Source organism: Hibiscus syriacus, unplaced genomic scaffold, assembly GCF_006381635.1.
Source record: "Hibiscus syriacus cultivar Baekdansim isolate YM2019G1 unplaced genomic scaffold, ASM638163v2 tig00002840_pilon, whole genome shotgun sequence".
Taxonomy (NCBI): Eukaryota; Viridiplantae; Streptophyta; class Magnoliopsida; order Malvales; family Malvaceae; genus Hibiscus; species Hibiscus syriacus.
This window is the reverse complement of record NW_024061947.1, coordinates 9,818,071-9,840,746: the sequence shown is the minus strand read 5'-3', so window position 1 is coordinate 9,840,746 and position 22,676 is coordinate 9,818,071. Positions and strand designations below refer to the sequence as shown.

The 22,676-nt window shown below is 33.6% G+C and overlaps 3 protein-coding genes and 1 long non-coding RNA gene across 4 annotated transcripts; 3 read left to right on the top strand and 1 right to left on the bottom strand.

The window, feature by feature from the left end:
• The first annotated feature begins 5 nt into the window (after positions 1 to 5).
• Positions 6 to 4,614, top strand: LOC120157225 (dolichol-phosphate mannosyltransferase subunit 1-like). Its single transcript, XM_039168436.1, has 9 exons — positions 6 to 217; positions 776 to 875; positions 979 to 1,012; positions 1,080 to 1,156; positions 3,379 to 3,404; positions 3,481 to 3,645; positions 3,741 to 3,855; positions 4,179 to 4,311; positions 4,358 to 4,614. Exons 1-8 carry the CDS (start codon positions 120 to 122, stop codon positions 4,281 to 4,283), a joined length of 720 nt encoding a protein of 239 aa, XP_039024367.1. The 5' UTR covers positions 6 to 119; the 3' UTR covers positions 4,284 to 4,311; positions 4,358 to 4,614.
• Positions 4,615 to 8,490: 3,876 nt separating this feature from the next.
• Positions 8,491 to 11,521, top strand: LOC120153832. The gene is made up of 3 exons (XR_005518821.1): positions 8,491 to 8,552; positions 10,884 to 10,941; positions 11,020 to 11,521. It is a non-coding gene; the product is annotated as an uncharacterized LOC120153832 (long non-coding RNA).
• A 176-nt stretch (positions 11,522 to 11,697) lies between these two features.
• Positions 11,698 to 13,727, top strand: LOC120152666. Its single transcript, XM_039164849.1, has 7 exons — positions 11,698 to 11,773; positions 11,859 to 11,915; positions 12,043 to 12,167; positions 12,567 to 12,706; positions 12,961 to 13,033; positions 13,118 to 13,192; positions 13,268 to 13,727. Exons 1-7 carry the CDS (start codon positions 11,698 to 11,700, stop codon positions 13,538 to 13,540), a joined length of 819 nt encoding a protein of 272 aa, XP_039020780.1. The 3' UTR covers positions 13,541 to 13,727.
• An 861-nt stretch (positions 13,728 to 14,588) lies between these two features.
• On the bottom strand, positions 14,589 to 17,900 carry LOC120157214 (pentatricopeptide repeat-containing protein At5g42310, chloroplastic-like). Its single transcript, XM_039168431.1, is given in 5 exon segments — positions 14,589 to 14,740; positions 15,193 to 15,264; positions 15,368 to 15,520; positions 16,068 to 17,557; positions 17,560 to 17,900. Coding segments are annotated over 5 exon segments (2,091 nt in total). The 5' UTR covers positions 17,825 to 17,900; the 3' UTR covers positions 14,589 to 14,629.
• Between the last annotated feature and the right edge of the window lie 4,776 nt (positions 17,901 to 22,676).

Genomic DNA, 22,676 nt, shown 5'->3' with positions numbered 1-22,676 from the left:
AAAATCAAAATTAAAACACCATTTATCAAATTGAAGACGAAATCGATCAAGGATCGTTGCTGGTATAATCGGAGAAAACGGGAATTAAGAAAGTTTAAGGTTTTAGAGAGACGACGAAAATGGATGCTGCGAAGAACAAGTACAGTATAATAGTACCGACTTATAACGAGCGCCTCAACATTGCTCTGATCGTCTATCTCATCTTCAAACATCTCCGGTATGTCCCTAACAACTCCAATTTTTCTCCTTTTCTTTCTCTTATCACCTGAATCTCTTTCATCGAAGTATTTTGGCGTGCTCCAATCGAGATTCGATTGCTTTTCTTAAATCTCATCGAGCTAATTTTTTATAGTATTGTTTTTGTTATTCTTGAAATGATTTGAATTGTGTGATGGATGTAGATTAATCGTTTACACTGTGTTTGGTTGGAAGGAAAGAACTTGAGAGTAAAATTCTACCAGCTGTGTGAAATTCAACCTCTGGGCTTTTTAATCAATGATCCCATTTGTCTTTGTAAATTTTGAAATTCCTATATATATATATGTTAGAATTTCACAAGAATTGTGTGTGTGGAAACTGAATTTTCACTGAAAATGAATTGACACCATGGAAGGGAAAACATTTGTTGATTGGTTATAGATTTATATTCGTCAAAATGAGTAGCAGTGTAACCACATAACACTAACAACATAGGTTGGCCATTTTAAGAAAACCTTTCCTCCGACTCGTGACATCTTCGGATGTAAGCTGTTGTAACTTCCCATGCCTGATGTAGGGATGTAGATTTTGAAATAATTGTCGTGGATGATGGTAGCCCTGATGGTACTCGAGAAGTATTGAAACAGCTGCAGGATCTATATGGGGAGGATCGTATTGTAAGTTCCATGATAATATACCTTCGGAATTTGATTCATATGCAGTCGGTTTCACTAATCGATTCGTATCCTAATATCTGCTTCTCTCCTCTTGATCATGCAGTTATTGAGACCTAGAGCTAAGAAGCTTGGATTGGGTAAGTGAAAAATTATTGCCTTTCGGGAGTAACCTGGAGCTAGCCTTTGAATTGGTATTGGTTTCAGGAACGGCTTATGTGCATGGTTTGAAGCATGCATCTGGGAACTTCGTAGTAATCATGGACGCTGATCTATCACATCATGTAAGTTCAATGTTGTGTTTCTACATGCCTCTTGTACCGTAAATCCATTTACAACACTTCAGTGCCTGTTTAGTATCTTTCGTAATCGGTTTTCGTCCGGGCACGAATTTTTTACTTGGCGGGAAAAATGATGTGAATAAATGATTTTTTTATAAATAATTTGGGAGTCGCCACCGGTATTTTGGATCAGGTAAGTCGAATACCTAAAAATCATCCTTTAAAAGAGTTTTTAAGAAAACATCGATTAAAAGATAAACTGATCTGCGTTTTAACCAAAAATTCATTCTTTTTAATAATAAAAAGGGATTTGTGGTCGGTTACGTTTAGGGAAGGATTAGCACCCCTACAACGCCCAAAATTGGTACTTTTTAATTATAAATTCTCTATTATTAGAAATTAAAAATTCAAAGATATATTTAATTTATAATCTTTTTTATTTCAAATTTATAATTTTATGAAAATATATTAATATAAATAAGATATTTATTTATTTAGAAATATCAGAAAATGGCTTCTAGGTGCTTTAAGACAGCTCTTTTCTTCGATATTAAAAAAATAATTAAAAATAATTAATATATAATTTATAAAATAGGATATTTATTTATTTAAAAATATCAGAAAAACGACATCCAGTTATTTTAAGACTGCCCTTTCTTAATATTGAAAAATAAATAAATATTAAAACATGATTAAAATAAGTTAAAAATAATTAAATAAGATTTTAATAAATAAAATAAATAGTATAAATATATATTTATAGCTAAATTATAATAATAATAATAATAATAATAATAATAATAATAATTAAAAGTAAACATATAAAATTAACATATAACTAAACAATGAACAAAATTAAAACTATATATTTAAAATAAATAAAAATTGAAATTAGTGACTAAATTGTAACTTAATAGAATTAAATACCTAATTCATAATTTATTTAAAATTTGAGTGACTAAACATGCTATTCTTCTTATTTATTAATTTAGTGACTAAACTAAAATTATATAAAATTCATATATCAAATTAAAATAAATTGAAATATGTTGTTCGGGGTTTAAAATATTAATTATTAAAATTAAAGGACTAAATATGTTATTTATCCTAAATATATTATTTAATATAAAAGACTAAAATAAATAAAATTAAAATTAAAGAACCGAATTAAAAGGATTATAAATTGATTTAGTGACTAAAATGTAAGGATTACAAATTAGGATGGCTGCGGAAAGGGTTTAACTTTTAATTAATTACAGACAGATCCCTCCCCAAAACGGCGTCGTTCGGGGAGGGGTATTTAAGTCCCTCAACGGCTGGCCCTTCGGGCCAGCTCTCATTTCTTTCCTCTCTCTAAACTGAGAGAGTTTAAACTCTCTCTCGCTTCTCTCTAGCTTCCCTGACCGGAGGGAAGTCGGTCATCGGGCGGCAGTCGTGCACCACCGCCAACCTCACCGTCGGCCACCGTCATTGGTGGTCGGAGAATACCAAAATTTCCCAAACTCTAAATCCGAGTACCCTAAACCCGAGTTCACCCTTCTTTTATCCTAAAAAGTTATGGATTTTCCTAGATCTAAGGAAAATACCTTCGGTATTTTTGGTTCTCAGGTGTCGTTTGGGGTTCTCCGGTTAGGTAAACTCTTCCTTCTCTCTTCTCGGTTTGATTGCTGGTTGTTGTGAGTTGGTCTCTATTTTTTTTTATTTTTGCTCTCCGTTTTTCTCTGATTCTTCCTTTCTGTCCTCTTTTTTTCAGGTTTGGTGTTGGCTTTTTATAGCCACCACAGTGCTCGGATCGGACCAGTCCAAAAGGGGAAGCTTCGGTGAGTCACCATAGCTATGGTGGTGACTCACCATAGGGCTTCAACGTGTGTGGCTTCGTGGTGCTTCTGGAGGTTTCTTCGAGGCGTGGCATCATGGCAACGGCGGGCTTAGACATCTGGAAGTGGAGGCGTCGGCAGTGTAGACGTGGGGCGGCTGGAACTCACTGGAAGCGGCGGCTGGGAGCTAGGGTTTGAAAACCCTAGCTGAAACCCTAAATTGGTTTAGGGTTTTCTTTTGGGTCTGGGCCGGTTTTGGTTAGGCCTTTGATTTGGGCTTGTAATTAATAATAATAATAATAATAATAATAATAATAATAATAATAATAATAAAAATAATAAATGTAAAAAAACTAGTGTCTTCGGTATCTATTTATACCGATCTAATTCTTTGATTTTGTTTTGCAGCCGAAATACTTGCCAAGCTTCATCAAGTAAGAAATCCTGGGTTCGTAATTATGCCTGGTTTACTCAAATCCTTCTAATCTGCGGGGTCACGACATCTTTTAGGAAACAGATGGAAACTGGTGCCAGCATAGTTACTGGAACACGGTATGTTACAGGCGGTGGGGTGCATGGATGGAATCTGATGCGCAAGTTAACAAGTAGGGGAGCCAATGTTCTTGCACAGACTCTTTTGTGGCCTTGTGTATCGGACCTAACTGGATCCTTCAGGTCTGAGAACTAATCTACGGAAAATGGTCTATCTCATGCTGTTATAGGTTCAATCTTTAGACCTACTAACATTTCATTTTCCTCCTCTTTTGAAGGCTTTATAAGAAATCAGTGCTCGAAGATGTCATTTCCTCCTGTGTTAGCAAGGGATACGTATTTCAAATGGAGATGATTGTTAGGGCTTCAAGAAAAGGCTATCACATCGAAGAGGTAAATTTCATTTCATTACTTGAACAGTCTTATGAATAACTGACAGATACTCGGGCCTTTCGTTATCATTTGTATGTAAGAGTCGAATTGGTATAATTCAGTTTAAAATCCCAAGATGAGAAATCGGCCTCGAGTACTATACCCTCGCAATGGGATTCCGTGATGGAAACCACTATTAACTCTTCGCATTTGACTCTTCTGTCCTGCATTTTCATCTACATTGGAGTTTGCTCGTATGCTTTACTTTATTTGGTTTTGTCCCATCCCATGTTTCAATTTTAAGCCAACTCAATCACATCGATTTGATTCTCTACCGTCTACAGGTTCCAATAACTTTCGTTGACAGAGTGTTCGGAAGTTCAAAGCTAGGCGGGTCTGAAATCGTAGAGTACCTAAAAGGCCTCATATACCTTATGATCACTACATAGACATCAGTATATAATTAACCGGAGCGAAAACCATCTTTATCTGTTTTCAAGGTGGAGACTCGCATGCAGCAACCAATTCTTACAGCTTGTTCTTAGAAATTCCTTTACATAGCCTGAGTTTTGATTTCAATCTCTTTCCTCTCTTTGTTGGGTAGAACACTATCAAGTATGGATTGTCGGTTAACAACGAAGAAGACGTCATCTTAAAAGTTGGCATTTAGTTCGGAAGAATTCCTTTCTTCTTTTTAAGGATCTGATGGTTGCAATGTCTTAATGGTCTAAACATGGAAAGCTAATTGAGGAAGTTAAATAGAGATGTTTTATAAATTTAGACATTGGCCTAGAAAATGAGCCAAGTTGTTATCTTTTATTATGTCTATGATGGAATTCATATAGATTCACTGTAAAAATTGTTAAGAAAGTTATAACATATACCCGAATAAAATACATTATTATTTTAATTATATAAAAATTCATAAAAATAACTTATTGATTAACAAAAACATATACAACTGCTCAAATCAGTATTCTCTAAGAAATAATTTTTCCTTTCATTATTAAGATCATTAAAAAGATTCACATTTTTTTTTTCTATTTTTCATCAGTCTAATGTGAATATAAGGTAATTTTTGTTAAAAAATTCTTAATCATTTGACATTAAACATTCACATCCCTTCATACGTGATGTTCTAACTCGATACTTCAAAAATAAAAAATATTTTAATCACTGAAATCGGTATATGGATTCATATTTTTTATATATATAATAGGAACTATTTACAAAAAAATATTCAGATTATTTTTCTTTTAAAGAATTCTGTTTTTTAGGGTAAACTATACCATTGATCACCTAATTATTTAGTCTTTTTATTATTTTCATTGATCTATCAATTTTGTCAATCATACCACATAACTATTTAATCGTAGTCATTCCACTACCCGTTTAACAATTGAAGGAAATGTTGACGTGGAAGTTAAATATTTTGATATAATTACATATGTGGTCCTATTATTTATATATTCTTTTAATTTAGTCTTATTTTTAATAAATTAAATCATCCAATCGAATGGTGTCACATGTCATCTTATTTTTTAGAATTTAATTTATTATCTTATTTTTTGAAATTTAATTTATTTTAGTTTATTTTAATATATTTTGTATCAAAATGTATATTTATGAATATTTTATAAATTACAACACTTTTTATATATACTAATTTATTTTAAAATAAATTACAACACTTTTTATATATTTTGTATCAAAATGTATAAATGCTTATTTAATAATATTTTTTAAAAAATATATTTCATTTTTATTTATAAATATATTTATGAATATTTATTGTTATAAAAATATTTTTAAAATTTAAATAACCATAAAATATATTTGAGCTAAGATAAGAATAAATATATATTTTTAAATTAAAATAAAAAAAATATTTTTTAAATTAAGTTAATAAAAAATATATCTAATAAGTTAATATAAAACAAAATATATTTTTAAATATATATAAAATATCATTAATTTAAGTATTTATATATTTTAATATAAAATATATATAAAATATGGTTATCTGGGAATAAAAGATTACCAGGGAATAGGATTACTGGGAATGTTACATTTTGTGTTTGGTTGGTTTAGCATGAATGTAAGATTACCGTGTTTGGTTAAAGGAATAAAAGATTATTGGAATGCATATTTAACCAAATTATCCTTATATATTTGTATAATATTACAAATTATAAAATATTTATATTTCTTTAAAAAATTAAATTCATATATTTATATAATTTTTACAAAATTAAAAATATAAAAAATGTTTAATGAAAGGATAAAAAAAATTTTAACCCCTGAACTTCATATAAAATTTTAATTATAGAATTTTTTTGTAAATCTAAAATAATTTAAGGATAAATTTGTAATTTAACCTTCGTAGAATTTTTATTATTTAATGACATAAGAATGATATTTTTGAAAAAAAATAAAAATTTAAGGGCATTTTAGTCCAAAACGCCGGTAATTTTACAATACCTAAGGGAAGGGAGGTAATGACATTCCCGGTAATATACCAAAAAAATCTACTATTAGTAATAAAACATTACCGGTAATGAGATTCCCGACCAACCAAACATGGGAATATGGGATTCCCATTCTATGGGAATCCCACAATCCTTGAACCAAACACCCCCTAAAGGGTGTGTTACCCTCTTTTTTGGTGGAGAAAAAATATATCAAATTAAAATAAATTAAATTCCAAAAATAAGATGATACGTGGCACAGTTCGATTGGATGATTTAATATATTTTAATTTATTAAAAATAAGATTAAATTAAAAGAATATATAAATAAAATGTATTTATGTATAATATATCAAAATATTTAACTGTTACGTCAACATTTTCATTAATAATTAACGACTAATGGTTTGATTGAATATAATTACATAGTTATGTGATCTGATTGATAAAATTAAAAGATTGGTAGCAAAAATAAAAGGTTAAATAGTTAGGTGGTCAATGACATAATTTACCCTTTTTGAATTTGCCAGAACTGCAAAGTTCAATCATTTTGGCTAATTGTCCAGTTCAACAGCCGCAGAATCAGCGTTATTCTCTTCTCCGACTATTATCGGCGATGGCTGGTTTGTTTCTTCTCGTTTCTTATATCCTCTCCCTTTCTGCTTCTTTGCTAACTCCCACTAGCTAGGCGATTTTACTAAAAAATTACCCTGATAAGTTTCAATTACCCGTCAGACGTTAGTTCAAAAATATTTATCGATCTAACACACTTTACAGAAAGACACTAATAATTATTCACGTCTTACCCTGACGTGGCACCAACTCGAATAAAGCACGGATGATAACTTACACATTTCTGAGATAGGTGTTAGATCCATAAAATTTTTTAAAACTGTATCTGACAAGTAATTAATTTCTGTTACGATGATTTTTTGTATAAAAACACAATAAAAATATTAAGGAAGAAGCTTTGTTTTGTTTTGTTTTTTTTTGAAGAAAGATAAAATTTAATTAGTCAATTATTTTTATTTTTTATCTTCTGAAAAATTAAATCCTATAACCATAAAAAAAATCATGCCCCTTTGACACTTATAATTTTCTTTAAATAATTATTTTTTAATAAACTTTTTCATTAAATCCTAAAAATAAGACAATAAAATACATTTTTTCTTCAATAATAATAATAATAATAATGAAAAATAGTGCTAATAAACTTTGTATTGTCTCTTGATTTTTTTATTATTTAACTAATAAACTAGTAATGTCTACCTTAGAAAAGACCGGCGCTGACCTTGATTATTGAGTTTTTCATCATTGATTTCTCAAAAAAATTATTATATTTTTAATTCGTTTTATTTTGATAATTGATTCATTAATTTGTATTCTTTTATTAACATCACACATTAATAAAAATTTAATGAGTTAATACTAATTAACCTTTAAATGGGCGTCATCCCCATAAGCAACGTATCCGCTTAAACTAGCAGTGGTTTATAAGAATTCACTAATTATCCATTCAATCAGCGTATCAGAAACATATTAAAATATAGATTTATAAGAATTTTATACTCGATATGTATCTAAGAATAACTTTGAAGCTCAATTAAATTTAAAAACGTATTCAACACAAAAAAATGGTTAAATAATGACAAAATCAAGAACTAGACAAAGTTTATTGGCACTATTTTTCATTATTATTATTATTATTGAAAAAATGTATTTTAATATTTTATTTCCAAGATTTAATTAAAAAATTTATTAAAAAAAGAAAAATAATTATTTGAAGAAAATTACAAGTGTAAAAGACACGTAATTTTCTTTATGGTCATAAGATTTAATTTTTCAAAACATAGGAAATAAAAATAATTGGCTAATTAAATTTTATCTTTTTTCCAACAAACAAAACACAATTAATACCTTAATATTTCGTGGCATTTTTACACAAAATCACTCTAACATAAATTAATTACTTATCGGATAATGTTTCAAAAAATTTTGCGGATTTAATACCTATCCCATAAAGGCACAGTTCATCATCCACACTCTATCCGAGTTGACATCACGTCAGACCGCGTTTTTCTATAAAGGGTACTAGATCAATACAAGTTTTTGAAACGATGCCTAATAGGTAATTAAAACCTGTCAGAGTAATTTTTTTTTGTAAAAACACCCTATTACTTTTGCTAACGCCGATGTTGATCTCACTCAACTTTTTTTTACTCCCATCAACTCGGATCTTTACCATTCCATGTATGATTTTTCTCTTTTTCTTCATTATTATTACTTTTCTTTTTTTTAAAAAAAAAAAGGATTTGTGATTTTTGTCATGGAGTTCAATTTATCATGAAAAATGTAGCTAGACATGTGTTTTTGTTCGGGTCTCGAAAAAATATTATATTATTATTATTAATTATGATTTATTATTACATTTTTGTAGGCTCCATCCAAGCCCAACACTCAAACTGAGCCCATATTACAAGCTCAAGATCTAACCCTTTACAAAGAAAACCAGAGCCCATACCCGACCGACCCAATACCAAGTCCAACCCGATTGGAATCCAATAGGCCTTAAACCCGACCCGAAGGAGACCCCGAGTCAGCCCAACTCGATTCGACCCGATTCTACCTAGGGTTTCATCATAACCCTAGGTAGCTTCTGTTGCCGCCAGTCCCTGTTGCCGCCACCGACTGTTTCCATCGTCGTCGAAAAATCTGGCTACACAGTGACAACCATCCACCTTCAGTCAGAGAAAAAAAGAATAAAAAACTCAATAAAAAAATAACAAACAAGTACAAAAGACCCCAAGATAAATCAGAGAATCCCGATAAAAATCGGGCTATGAGAGGCACTCAAATCTATCAACACAATGGCTGAGAAGATAAAGAGAGAGTGGGGATTAGAGAGAAGGGAAGCATTAGGGGAGAAAAGGATTGGGGTTTAGAGAAAAAGAGAGAAAAATACATAGGGGATATAAGAATTCTCTCTTTATCTGTTTTCTAAAACATAAGCAAACGAGGGGAGTTGGGGGGATAAGGCGTGGGTTTGAGTTTAAATACCCAAAGCAAAACAGTGTCGTTTTGCATCCCTTCTTCTCCATGTTTTCACATTAGGGGATAATAGCCATTTAGGTCCCCTGTATTTTGTAATCTCATTGTAAAGCCATTTAATGAATTTTTATTTTCTTTTATTTCGAGCAATTATGCTTTATTATTTGTATTTTATCCATGTTTATACATATTATGCATTTTTGTTAATATTTGATTTTGGTTATGACATTTGTAAATATTTTATTTTAGTCACTGTTTAGCATTTGGTTTATCTATTGTTTGGTCCTTTATGTTTCTGTTCATTTCATTTTGGTCCTTACTATTGTTTTTGGGTTATTTGCATTTCTAGTATATGTACTGTTTAATATTTTGTTCTTGGCTCTGGATAATTTTTATTTGCTGTTCAATCCTGTAAGTATCTGTTATTTTTATTTTGGTCCCTTAAAATCATCAAATTTGATTATTTATGTTATTTGTGTTTAGATCTATAATATTTGATTTTATTTCGTTCTAGTCCCTCATGTAAATGTATTTTGTATATTACGACTCTCGGTATTATTTTTTAGAAACATTATTAATTTTATGTGTTTTAAATATTTATTTTATAAATTTCAAATTATATTTGTTTTCATTGTGTTCTTTATCTATCGATTTGTTTCGAATGGTTTTGAGAATGGTATTTGTAGAATGGGCATGGAAAGTATCACTTGATCGAAGTGGTACAATCCGCTATGACATTCGAACAAAATGCAAACTTGAAATAAACCGATTTCATTCTGCTAATTATTAATTCATTTTATTTTAAGTCGAACAATGTAATAAATATTTATAATTAGCCTTTTTTTATTTTACGTTAATATTCAAGTTATATTCAATTTGTTTTTTTTAAAATCAATGTGGGAAGAATATTCTTTACGAATGAGAAATAGTTGAGATAGCTTTCCCGACGGATGATTGTAAATCTCAAGATTTTTAAAGGATTTTCTTTAATTAGTTAATGCAAAGCAAATTACTTATATTTGAATAAAGGGATCATATTCTGAATATGTTCGATTCATCATTTCCAAATAGGGAGATTTCTTTAATAAAATGTGTTTTTGATGCTTCCTTAGCCTGCTGTAGTCAAATTGACTGTTTGATCTTCCTTCCAAGAGAGATTCGAAGCCTTAAACCTCCAGATATGGTAAATAGGTTTGCCCAGGCTAGTTTTAGGGAATTACATGATACCCTGCCGTTTTGAGATTATTTTGGCATGGTGGAATCTGCAATAATATAATGGAACGTTGGATTTTGACCATTCTGCCATACTTCTTTAAGTTGAGTGGGTTTTTTTTTTTTATCTAGAGACATGAGAAACAAAAGGAGTTAATTCTACTTTAGATTGTTGAAATGGTTTGAAGAATATAGTTCAGAAACCAAATATATTTTCAGTTATCGTTTTCAATCCTTGTTTAAAAAGTGTCGTTGAACTTTGGAATTCAGAGTTTTGTCATCCTTTTTCTTGTTTTAATTTGCTTTTATACTATTTCGCAGTGATGCTTTGATTGAACAAATAAAGTCTTTGGTGCATCGACACCCTGACAAACTCACTGTAGATGAACTAAAACTTTATGTATTTGGAAACAAATTTGTGTGAGAATTTGGTTTTATATATCCATACCGTTAACAGGTAGAAACAATTAGAGCTGTAAACAAAGGGTACAAGTCAGAGATAACTTTTGTTACTTATAGCCATAGTAGGAAACACAGTGATGACAAATCCAAGTTCCCGGATCCTTCTTGAAAGTTCCTGCCTGACCATATTTGATATATAGTATGGCAAGAACAATTAATTTTTTTTCCTTGTAGTTATTAAAGATTGTAACAGATTGAATCAGCTGCTTAAATTTGCGTACAATCAGTTATCTGCTAACTTTTTTCTTATCTGGTATGTAGTTAATATATGATCTCAGATTAGTAATTGCTGGTGTTCTTGACAGATTATTCATTGTCTTCCAGAGTTTTGGGCAGCATGGACGGGAGCTTATTACATCTGAACTGGCATTGCGGATCTTGTCTATCTTAAGTGAAGAACAGTGCCTCACGAAAATGGGTCGAGCTTCCTTAAATGCTACCCTTGAGAATGTTGTCATAAAGGTAACTTTTATTTACTTGCAAGAACATTCCTGGTTTTTGTTGGGATTCTGAATGGTGAAGCGACTTGTCTTACTCGAACTTCGACTACGAGTTTGCTACAGGTGGAAGTGTGAATGATATTTTTTTAACTTAATACGAGCATGCGATGCTAGATTGCTTGAGAGATGCAATATACAGACCTTTTATAACTTGAGTGCTAACATCCAATAATATGGCAGGTAGTGCCAATGGAGAATCTGAAAGTCGGAAGCTTGTCGAAGCAGGAAATCTTTGTGAAAGAAGAAATGGTAATTCAATTTTATCTCAACGATATAAAATATCTATGATCTTGTGATAAGAAGTTGAAATGTTTAAATCAGGTTTCTTTGGCAGGGAGAGGAGTTGATCTTAATAGGAATTGGAGTGTAGAATGGGGAAAGAAGGAGAAGGTTTATCATATCTCCCTTTTCTTCATGCAAATCCTCTTTGATATAGTTCTTACTGCAGTTTCATGTTTAAGTTGTATCTCCGTTCACATGATGAGGTTTTTCATTAAAATATTTTGTTTGGATATAAGACTATGATCCATATGAAGAGAATCCTGGAATTGCTCCTTTCAGTGAGCCTGAGACCCAAATCATGCGGAAACTTGCCATATCATTTGATCCTCACATATGGATTAATGTACATTCTGGAATGGAGGTGAGTGATCATGAATCACATGTTAACAGTCTTCCTTTTAACTTCAAGTACTGATTTTTCCCTTAAACTATTGTTTTCTATGATTGCAGCCTAAAATGCCCTTCTTTTTTCACATTGAGACCTCAAGAAAATATTTAGATTCACTAAAAGGAATATTTCTTTTACCTATTGTGAAGAGGAACCAATCCTGTTGGTTCAGTATGTATCCATACATGACAAAAACATAAAATCTCATAAATAAAATGATATTAATTCATAATCAAGAGTACTTTGGATGTTTAAACTCTAATCCTGTGTAACATTTTTCTTTATGCTTTTGGTACTTGGCTTTTCTCTTAGAAATTGGTCAGATGTGTTGCCTATCTGACCCACTTCTTGTTTTTTATTTAATTCATGTAGGCACTATTTATGCCGTATGACCACAAAAACAGAACCCCAGACGGATTGCCTTCACAACAAGTGAGATTGTTGCTTGAAGAGTTGAATAACGTTCATTGCCACAAGCGTTGCATGATTGGTTCTGGTGGAGGTTCTGTCGGGTTTGTATTCTTATACTTCAAGAAATGACGATTGCTCATGCTAGTTAGATTAAGCACATGATATCTACTTATAATACTCTTAAGAATGTAAGTTGCTATATATGCAAGGAAAGTCGTCAAATTAAAAGACTGCTCTTACTTGTTTCATAACATTGTTAAAAGTAGAAAATTAGGGGGGGAAAAGGTTGTGTTTATATTTCACTTGTTTTTCATGCATTCTCATCCCACTAATATATGAATGTTACTGATTTCAGGTATCTGGCACACGGGACGGCAACGGATTACATGTATGATGTTGTAAGAGTTCCCATGTCATTCACCTTTGAGGTATTTGAATTGCAAACTCTTTTTCCAGAGAAAAATAAAGCGAATTTATCTCATTGATAGCCATATTTGCGTGTTGAGTGGCAGATCTATGGAGATAGTACGGCTTCAACAAAAGACTGCTTTAAAATGTTCAATCCAGTTTACCATACCACCTTCAAGGTATGTTAATTTTCCAAAGAGTTGATTTATTAGTTGATTCGTCAGTAACAACTAAGATTTTGTTTGGGTTTCCAGAGAGTTCTCAATGTCTGGGCTGCTGCTTTTTTCACAATATTTAAGCCGGGACAACATCAGATTGATGTCCAATCCAAGGCTGCTGTACCTAAGGTGGACAAATGGGTATCCATTGATGACTACTTCGATGGTTACTTGATGGGAAGGAGAAACAGATACGGGAAGAAGATGGAGGTTCCCGATGTCGGGATGCAGGAAATAAGAACGTATTTCAGACTTTTCATGCTGTCCTCCGTACTGTTATTTTTCATGTTCTGTTCTCGAATTTCATAAGCCAGCAGACAAATTGTTTCGGCCATTCCTCTTTGAACTTTTAGAGAGAATACGGACTCAGAATAACAGCACATTACAGTCTTTTGAAAAAGATGTAGGTTGTGATTTTGTACACGTTAATTAGAGGACCTCTTCTTCTGTAAGTTGATCTTCCTAGATAACGTAGATAGTAATTTTTGCCATTTCTGGTGTGTCAAATGTTACCCTTGCGTATTTGCTGCAATTGAGTTTATGGAAATTTTGGTAATTGTGGAAACTCAACTTAAGCCACAAGTTGAATCCATCGACTGCATTCCTTTTTGAGATGATTGTTTTGATCACAAAATTCTTAGAAGTTAAAAATTGATCATTAAGTTCATTGAATTGTTACAAAACGATCGTTGTTTGATAAATTTAATAATCATTTGGTATTTTAAAAGTTCAATGATCAAAATGATCATTTGAACTAGTTTAGGGGTGTTATGTCTATGATCATTCGAACATAGTTTAGGGGTGTTATGTCTTGTGTACTTTACCCTTTTTTATTTTTTACTATCTTGAGAGTGTAAATGCGTAAAAGATTTTTATTCTATATAATGAAGTAGAGAATGAAGTACAATTTGAAATGTTGTTTTCTATAGAATGTTTCTTCTTTTGATGTATGACACACAAGATACAGGCAACCCATGTTGTTTCTATTTCAAAACGGTCTGACTCAAATGCGAAGAAGAGAAGGGTGAGCTACATCATTTTGCATGTGTAGTACTCTAACATACGGCATATGTTCTTTGTTCCAAGCTTCGAAACACAGCTCATAGGGTTCAATCACTCCGACGAGTCACACAAGGATGAACCTGCATGTACAATAGATAATTCCTGCAAAACAGTTTAGGAAGGAAAAAGTTCACTGGATATAGCAAAAGATTCTTTGTAGATTTTCAACTGAGGAGCTTGTGAGCCGAAACTGCAAGAACTTTTTTGCTTGCTTTCGTGGCGCATTATGCAAAACATTTGTACATCAAAAGATCGTGAACACTAACCTCAAATCGACAAGTAAAACAAGTTGTTCTGTAATAAATTGCTTTAGCTATATGGATTATGGATTATCAACTACGACTTCAGCGCTTGCTTCATGTATCTCAGGGCAGACCGCAACATTGCCCTAGCTTTCCTATCAGGAGTGCAACCAGACATAATCATCTCTTCATAGACAGCTGGGACCTGAATCCAAACCACACAGGGGATCGACAATAAAACTTGGTGTTACAATTATAAACGGATCACATGGTGCAATGCATTATGTATGGACACAGCATAGATTAGACCAATACCACAAATTTATAAGATCTCTCAATGTTTACTGAAAAGGACAACTATAAAAACTGGAATAAATGTTCTATATGCAAAGAACAGATACAGAAGGGGTGGGGGATAGCCAGATGTTGGTAAGCTGCAAGTTTATAGATGTTTTCTTTTGAGTGACTTATAACTGAGACTCAAATATGCAACAATTATAATTGATCACGAACACGAACACAGCAAAAAGCAAAGATAGTAAGGCAACTGATCCAAATGGGTATGCATGCAAAGGCACAGAAAATATTATTTATGAAACAGGAAAGCAGCAGGCTAATATCTCATTCTCATGGCAGAAAGGACGTGTTAATAAATACCTTATGAAACTTGTCAACACGGATAAGAGCTTTCATAAGTGTGGTATACGTGACAACATCTGGTTTCACACCCTGTATATGAATTGAACCAGATAATAGTGTCATAAGTATCACTCAAAAGAATAGTACTAATAATTTCAAGCCAGGCAAACAGAGGTGTTAACAGAGTACTCACATTTTCCTTCATATACTGCAATACAGCAAATGCCTCGGCATCCCTTCTATCCTCGCCAAAAGCATTTATTAGTGAATTGAGAGCCAAGAGATTAGGTTTCAAGCCGTCTGCTCCCATAACCCTCAATGCATTCATTGCTTGCTCAGACAAACCCTGTTTAAAAGCAAACAAAAGATAATAAAGGTATGTTACAAACATCTCATCCGATATAGCTAGCTCTAGCTAAACCTTTTAAGTAGAATAATGAACTGAAATGCAGTCTTTGAGCCAAGCATATCATTAGTCTAGTAAATTTTGTTATTGCAACAACATAGACCCCGATAACCCTGCTTAAGCATTTGACTCACTCGACAAAAGTATACCAAACAACTTTGCCCAACAAGTTCACTAACCAGGAATCATGCACAAAAATTATCATTATACAGACCACATTGAAGAGGATCAGAGCTCTCAACTGATCTATATACCATGAACTCGCTAACTCATAAAGGCATTATGAGTAGCACTCATAACTCTGCCTCCCTATGGTGGAGTATATATATCAACATGTATGTATGAATAAGAGTCTAAGACAGGAGAAACTAACTCTACAACCAACAAGTTGATTAAAGAATACAATAGCAATGCATGAGTCTGGGTAATTGGGAAACTATGCCTAACATGAGAGAGTGAGAACTGAAACAATGAAGGGATGACTTACCCTTTGTGCATATGCATTTATTAAGGCATTATACATAGTTGAGGAAGGTCTTAATCCGGCAGACTTCATGAGCTCCAAGCACTCTATGGCATCACTAAACCTCCCAGACTTTCCATAAATATCTACAAGTGTGGTATAGGTCACGATATTAGGCAACAAACCTTCGGCCTGCATCTTCCCCAACAAGCCCTTCACATCGTCCCACCTCTCCTGCTCTCCTAATGAATTTATCATAATATTATATGTAGTAGTACATGGTGAAAACCCTTTTTCTTTCATTTGCTGAAACAATTGCTCCGCTCTATCATGCCACCCTGCTTTACAATGGCAATCTATTAGAGTATTCCAAGTAACAGTGTCTGGCTCGATACCCTCTGATAACATCCGATCAAAAGTGGCCATGGCATGATCAAGACAGTTATACTTCCCAAAAGTATCAATCATCACATTGTAAAAATGCCTATCAGGTTGTATCCCATTACTCTTCATTTCCCTCAAAACCTGGAACGATCTTTGCCACTCTCCTTTATTACGATAGCTAGCTAAAATCCTACTATAAACAAAAGAATTTGGCTTCACATTATTGGCTTCCATCTCTTTCAATACAATTCTTGCACTCTCCCATCTATCGGCATTTGAATAAGCATCAATTAAAAGACTATATGTATGTTCATCAGGAGAAACACCACTCCTCTCCATCTCGGATACAACTAACTCTGCATCTTTCAAAGAACACGCTTTCACATACCCTTTAAGAAGGGCATTATAAGCTCTGGTTCTAGGAGTCAATCCACTTCCTTTCATTTCCTCAAAAACAGATTCTGCCTCTGCAATCCTCCCACAACAACCTAAGGAATATATGACTGCCACAAGGGTGGCCGTTTTCGGGCTCAAACCAATTGCTTGCGCCATAGCTAAAAACTTCAGAGCCCGGCTTGGATCATTCGCTTTAGCAAAACCGACGATTATATCATTCAGAAGCTGCCCATCGACCTCAATTCTATCACACTCGATTTCCCCATAAAGCTTCTGTAGAATAGATGAATGAATCTTATTGTTCCTGGTAAGCGATTGAATTATCAAGCTGTAATTCACGAAATCCGATTGGTAACCATCTTGACGCATTCTCGACATAAGATTAAGAGCCTTCTCGAGATCGTTGTTCCGGGCACACGCGTTGATTAAAGCATTATACGTTAATGGAGTAAGGGTCTGCCTTTGAGAGAGTAAAAACGCTTCGTATAGCTTCTCGGAGCGGCCTAGCGAGTGGATTAAAATCGAGTAAAGAAGCTCGTAGGAGAAGCAAAGATTGTGTCTTTGAAGCCACGAAACGACGGCGTATGCTAGGTTGAAAGAAGAGGAAGACGACGGTGAAGAAGAAGAGTCACAGAGAGATTTCAATAGAGAGTGCCAGAGTGGAGCAGGTACCGCACGGTATGACTCGGCCAACTGGAATTCGATAGGGTCGAGTGAAGTGGGCGACGCGTCGGGTCCGAGTCGAACGACGAGTTGGAGCGGGAGAGGTAGTTGAGCAACGGAGTGAAGTCGTAACGGCGCCTGTGAATAGAAAGAACATCGTTTGGGGCATCATTTTCATCACCATACCCGTCTCCTTTATAAACTGAGAGGCTGATGGAGGTTTCGGCGGATGCGGCGGCGCATTGGGGTGTTTGGAGGCTGAGGTGGAGGCGCGTGATTGGTGAAGATAATTGAATAGACGGGAAACGCGCGGGGAGCGGTGGCGGCAGCAAAAGCATTTCTTAATTCTTTATGTCTGCGTCGTTAAGGAGACAAAAGAAAGTTGCCATTAAATTTTATCGGTTCGTTCTTCAACGGTTAGTCTGTGGTTGTGATCGCAGCCAAGATTTTTCGTTTTGTTTTTTCCTCTCTTTGATGAGTGATGTACAAAAAAATGGGCCGTCTTTTGGCCCAGTCAATTTATGTATATGTATATATAATGAACAGTGAAGATATAAATATAAAATAGAATAGTACGAACCTATGAATTATCTTTGAATAGACTAACTTGTATATTTACATCAGATTAATAAAAAATATATAAAATAGAGTAAAACAAAAACTAAACATTAGATATAATTTTAAAATAAATGAACATTTAGGTACTAAAATGAACAAAAACTAATAATTTAAGTACTAAACATGTAACTCATCTTATAAAATATGAACCGCCATTTAGTTAGTTGAATGGAATGAGGTACTAAATTTCTTTTAAGATAAAAAATTTAAACATTCATGTTGTTAATTTCCTTGTAAGATCAGAAATTTAAACCTTAATGTTGTGAATTAATTGTAATTGGAATGGTTCTCCCATAATAACAATTTAAGACTATAAATAAAAGTCTTAATACGAAAAATAAATGCCTAAACTTTACTTCAAAAAAATATTTTAGTGTATAAAGAATTTTTCACTAAAATTAAGTACCTAACGTTTTCAAGTTATACTTTTACCGCTTAATTTTTAATAATAAAAATATTTTTAACTAAAAAAGAAAAAATAAATTATTTACAAAAAAACCCCAACTTTTTACTAAAACTATAAAAAAACCCTAAAACGATCATCGATCATCTCCGACCACAGTCGTCGTTGCCGAATGGTTGGGTTTTAATCGAAATTACACAGTGGTTCGAATGGTGGCATCACTGTGGCTTATGGACGTCGAAATCAACAAAGAACAACGACAATGGTTTAAAAATCAACGAACCTTTAAATGCTTATCTACGACAAATGGTGGCATGTTACGACGAAAGGTTAACGGGGTTTGATTGGGGGTAAACACCGATGCCGATGATGGTGGCGGTGATGGTCACCGCCGAATGGCATAAAAGAGAGAAGTGGGGGGAGGGGAGAAGGTACGGGGGAAAGTTTTGGGGGAGGGGATTCTATTGGGTGCGTGAGTTTTTTTTTTAAAAATATTTTTTATTTTTAAATAAATTCTCAAAATTAATAAAAACGTGACATGTGTCATTTAACGGTCACTTAACGGTGATTTTCAACGGCGGGCACCTAAAAGTATAACATTAGAAACATGAGGCATCTATTTTTAGCCAAAAAAAATCTTTAGACAATAAAACTTTTTTCAAGCCAAAATTTAGACATTTTTTTGTATTAAACCTAAATAAAATTGTGTAATAACATCTACACTTGACAACAAAATTAGATGAGAGTTACCATAAAGATCAAAGTTTTTAAATAAAAAGATTGCATAATAACTCGACATCTAAAATTAAACTATTTTTAAAAGAGTACCTTCAACAATTGTAAGCATTTCATAGAAGGTATTAGTCACATGCCTCGAGAAATCTCAATAATGCAAAACTTGTTGTCAACAACTATTTTTTTTATAAAAAAGATGGTCTCGTTAAAAAACCCCTTCATAACCGCCATGCTGCAAAGGTAGCTCAGCGAACATTGGATGGAGGAAAAGAGTGCCATAAAATTTTATTACTAAAAATCAGTTACAACAAAAGTACATGAGATCAAGTACAACCATACATCATCTACTACCGAACAAGAAAACAACCCAGTACATAACTCCTAACTAATCCCTACATTATACCTCTCGTCTAACCTAACCAATTCCCAATTTGGCAAACTCATATGCCTTGTAATTTGCACCTCTCTTAATATGCCTAATGACCACACCCCTATTTAACACAATATTAGTAATGTCATTCACCACTGTTTTAAACAAAGGAGTACAAGAAGTTGTATTATTAATCCATTCTAAAACAAGTAAACAATTAGATTCTAAAATTAGCCTTCCCCTTGATGCCCAATCCGAATCCAAAAATAGCTACAGATCCCTCTTAAGCCAATAGTTCTGCCAAATTGGAGGACCCGATCCAACTTTCTCAGAAAACGAATCTAGCATGATATCTTTCTTATCCCGAAGCAAACCACCTATGCCATCATTTTGCCAAAAACTATCCATAGCACCATCCATGTTAACCTTAAAAAACCTGGAGCACGAGGACACCAACCTTCACGGAAAAAATTAACCTTATTTGAGAATTGGTAGGAATCTGCTAACGTAAGATTGCCCACTAAACTATAAAAAATGACTAAATGATTTTGAAACTTTGAAGAAAACCATGTTGACACTCTATATCTTACCAAGAGAAAAAGCTGAACTCGATCAAGATTCCCATTATTAAAAACAATTTTGTTTCTTTGCTTCCAAACTGACCATAATATTGCTCCAGGGATAATGGTCCATATGGCTGACTTCGGGTCCAAACCAAACCAGGCCGAGAGTAGATCAGCCGAGCTCTCGGGGACAGCGAACGAGATGTTCCACATACTCATGAAACTTATCCAAAGACCCCAAGAGACGGTGCAGGAAATAAAAAGATGAGTAACATATTCTATATTACCTCCACATAAGGGACACGATTGATCGTCAATCCCCATTACACCACGCTTTACTAACTTGACTTTAACTGCCACTTTTTCGTGAACCACCTGCCACACGAAGAACTTCACTCGATGAGGGGAAACCCCAAAGCCACACATATTTTAACCATAAAGGATTAACTTCAGACCTATCCAACATTAGCCTTATGCACGATTTCACCGAGAAACAACCATCACCCTGTCGAAACCAAACATAACTATCATCAATGAACTCCAAGGATTGAAAATTGCCTAACAACGTATACAATTGGAGCAACAACTCTATCTCTCAATCTGCTAAGTTCCTCCTTAACTGAATATCCCAACTCTACCTAGAAGAGCTCTTTATCCTAAAGTCAGTAATTCTCACTTCTTTGTTAGTCAAAAGGAAAAACAATCTTGGAAATCGATTTTTCAAAGGCACACCATCTAGCCATGCTTCATGCCAAAACAAAATGATTCACCATTCCCAACATTAATGTGAGTATTTCCCTTAAAACAAGAACCAAAATTATCACATGCATAACAACTCTTAACTATCCCTTTCCATATCCAATAAGCTCTAGAGGAAATCAATTTGTCGACAGCAAAGGATTTCAGGTCAAGATTGTTGACATTGCATATAACCCTATTCCACAATGACTCTTTCTAAAAAACGAGCTTCCACATCCACTTCCCCAAAAGATCTCTATTCATAATATCCAAATTTACTATTCCCAAGTCACCCAATTCCTTTGGTCGGCACACCGAATTCCACTTTACCCAATGAACCATTTTTCCGTCACTCAACCCCTTAAGAAACCCACCATAATATCATTTAACTTCTTTAGCACGCATGAAAGAATTATGAATAAAGACATAAAATACATTGGCAAAGAACCTAACACAAACTTGATCAACACAACCCTTACTGCTAGCGACAGAGTTGCTATCTTCCAGCCCACTAACTTCTTTTGGAACCTCTGAATTACAGGATCCCAAATCAAGGTCGAATTCATTTTTCCCCTAAGAGGAAGCCCTAAGTAATCTGCTGGAAATGATCCAACCAAATAACCACCAATGCACTGGCCCAATCATTAATAATATCAGCCTCCATATTGATTCCATAAATCTTGCTCTTTGTCATATTCAATTGCAGAGTGCCATTAATTCAAAGACTGACAAAACCCAACTAATGTTCCTCAATTCCCCAAAAGAAGCATTACAAAAAATGATTACGTCGTCAGCAAATTGCAAGTGTGAAAGCATTAGAACTCCCCTGATCATCAATCTCAAACCCTCTGAACAGTTCAACGTTCACCATTTTAGTTAGCATAAGGTTTAATAACTCACCTATAATATTGAAAAGTAACGGTGACAAAGAACACCCCTCGAGAAGCCATTTTGAAATCTTGAATTAATATGTAGGAGACCAGTTAACCAAAACGAAAATGAATGTCGATGATAGACATAACTCAATCCATGAACACCATCTCCTACCAAAGCCATAAGATTCATAATTTGTTTTCATCCATGCATAATTTGGTTGTTGTAGGGATTTTCAAGTTTCATCCTAGGTGTAAAAGGATTGAGCTCACTTATTTAGTTTTTGCAAATGACTTGCTTTTTTTTACAAGGGAGACATTGACTCCATTTTAGGGGTGATGAGTGTTCTCGAGGTTTTTCATAATGTCTCGGTCTTGAAGCCCAATGTTGTTAATACTGAAATTTATGTGGATGAGATGAGTTAGGTTTGCATCACCGGTGTCACTGATAGGAATGGTTTCCAAATTGGGAAGTTACTAGTTTGATATTTGGGGATATCTCTGGTTTCTCGAAAGCTCTCAGTCAAGGACTGTACTCCTCTGCTTGATAAGATTATTAGCAAACTGAGAATATAGTATAAGAAATTTCTTAGTTATGGTGGAAGGTTGCAACTGATACAAGTTGTTCTTTATAGATTGTATAACTATTGGTCTAGGCATGTCCCTTTACCTAAAACTGTAATTCGAAGGATTGAGCAACTAATTTGTTCCATTTTTTTTAAAAAAAGGTGCGATAACTTAGTTAAGGGGGCTAGAGTTGGTTGGTAACAGGTCTACTCTCTCAAGTCTGAAGGAGGGATAGGGTTAAAATTAAAAGACTTGAGTGTTGGTCCAGGGCTTGTCTTTTGATCCTCATTAAAAATGTCCTTGCCAATCAAATATCGTTATGGG

Excerpts from the sequence above, each read along its gene's own strand:
- LOC120157225 (XM_039168436.1), top strand. The coding sequence starts at position 120 with ATGGATGCTGCGAAGAACAAGTACAGTATAATAGTACCGACTTATAAC. Across the intron at positions 3,646-3,740 it reads GACCTAACTGGATCCTTCAG|GCTTTATAAGAAATCAGTGC; the intron begins GTCTGAGAACTA and ends CCTCTTTTGAAG. Across the intron at positions 3,856-4,178 it reads AAGGCTATCACATCGAAGAG|GTTCCAATAACTTTCGTTGA; the intron begins GTAAATTTCATT and ends TACCGTCTACAG.
- LOC120152666 (XM_039164849.1), top strand. The coding sequence starts at position 11,698 with ATGGCAGGTAGTGCCAATGGAGAATCTGAAAGTCGGAAGCTTGTCGAA. Across the intron at positions 11,774-11,858 it reads TCTTTGTGAAAGAAGAAATG|GGAGAGGAGTTGATCTTAAT; the intron begins GTAATTCAATTT and ends TTTCTTTGGCAG. Across the intron at positions 12,707-12,960 it reads TCTGGTGGAGGTTCTGTCGG|GTATCTGGCACACGGGACGG; the intron begins GTTTGTATTCTT and ends TACTGATTTCAG.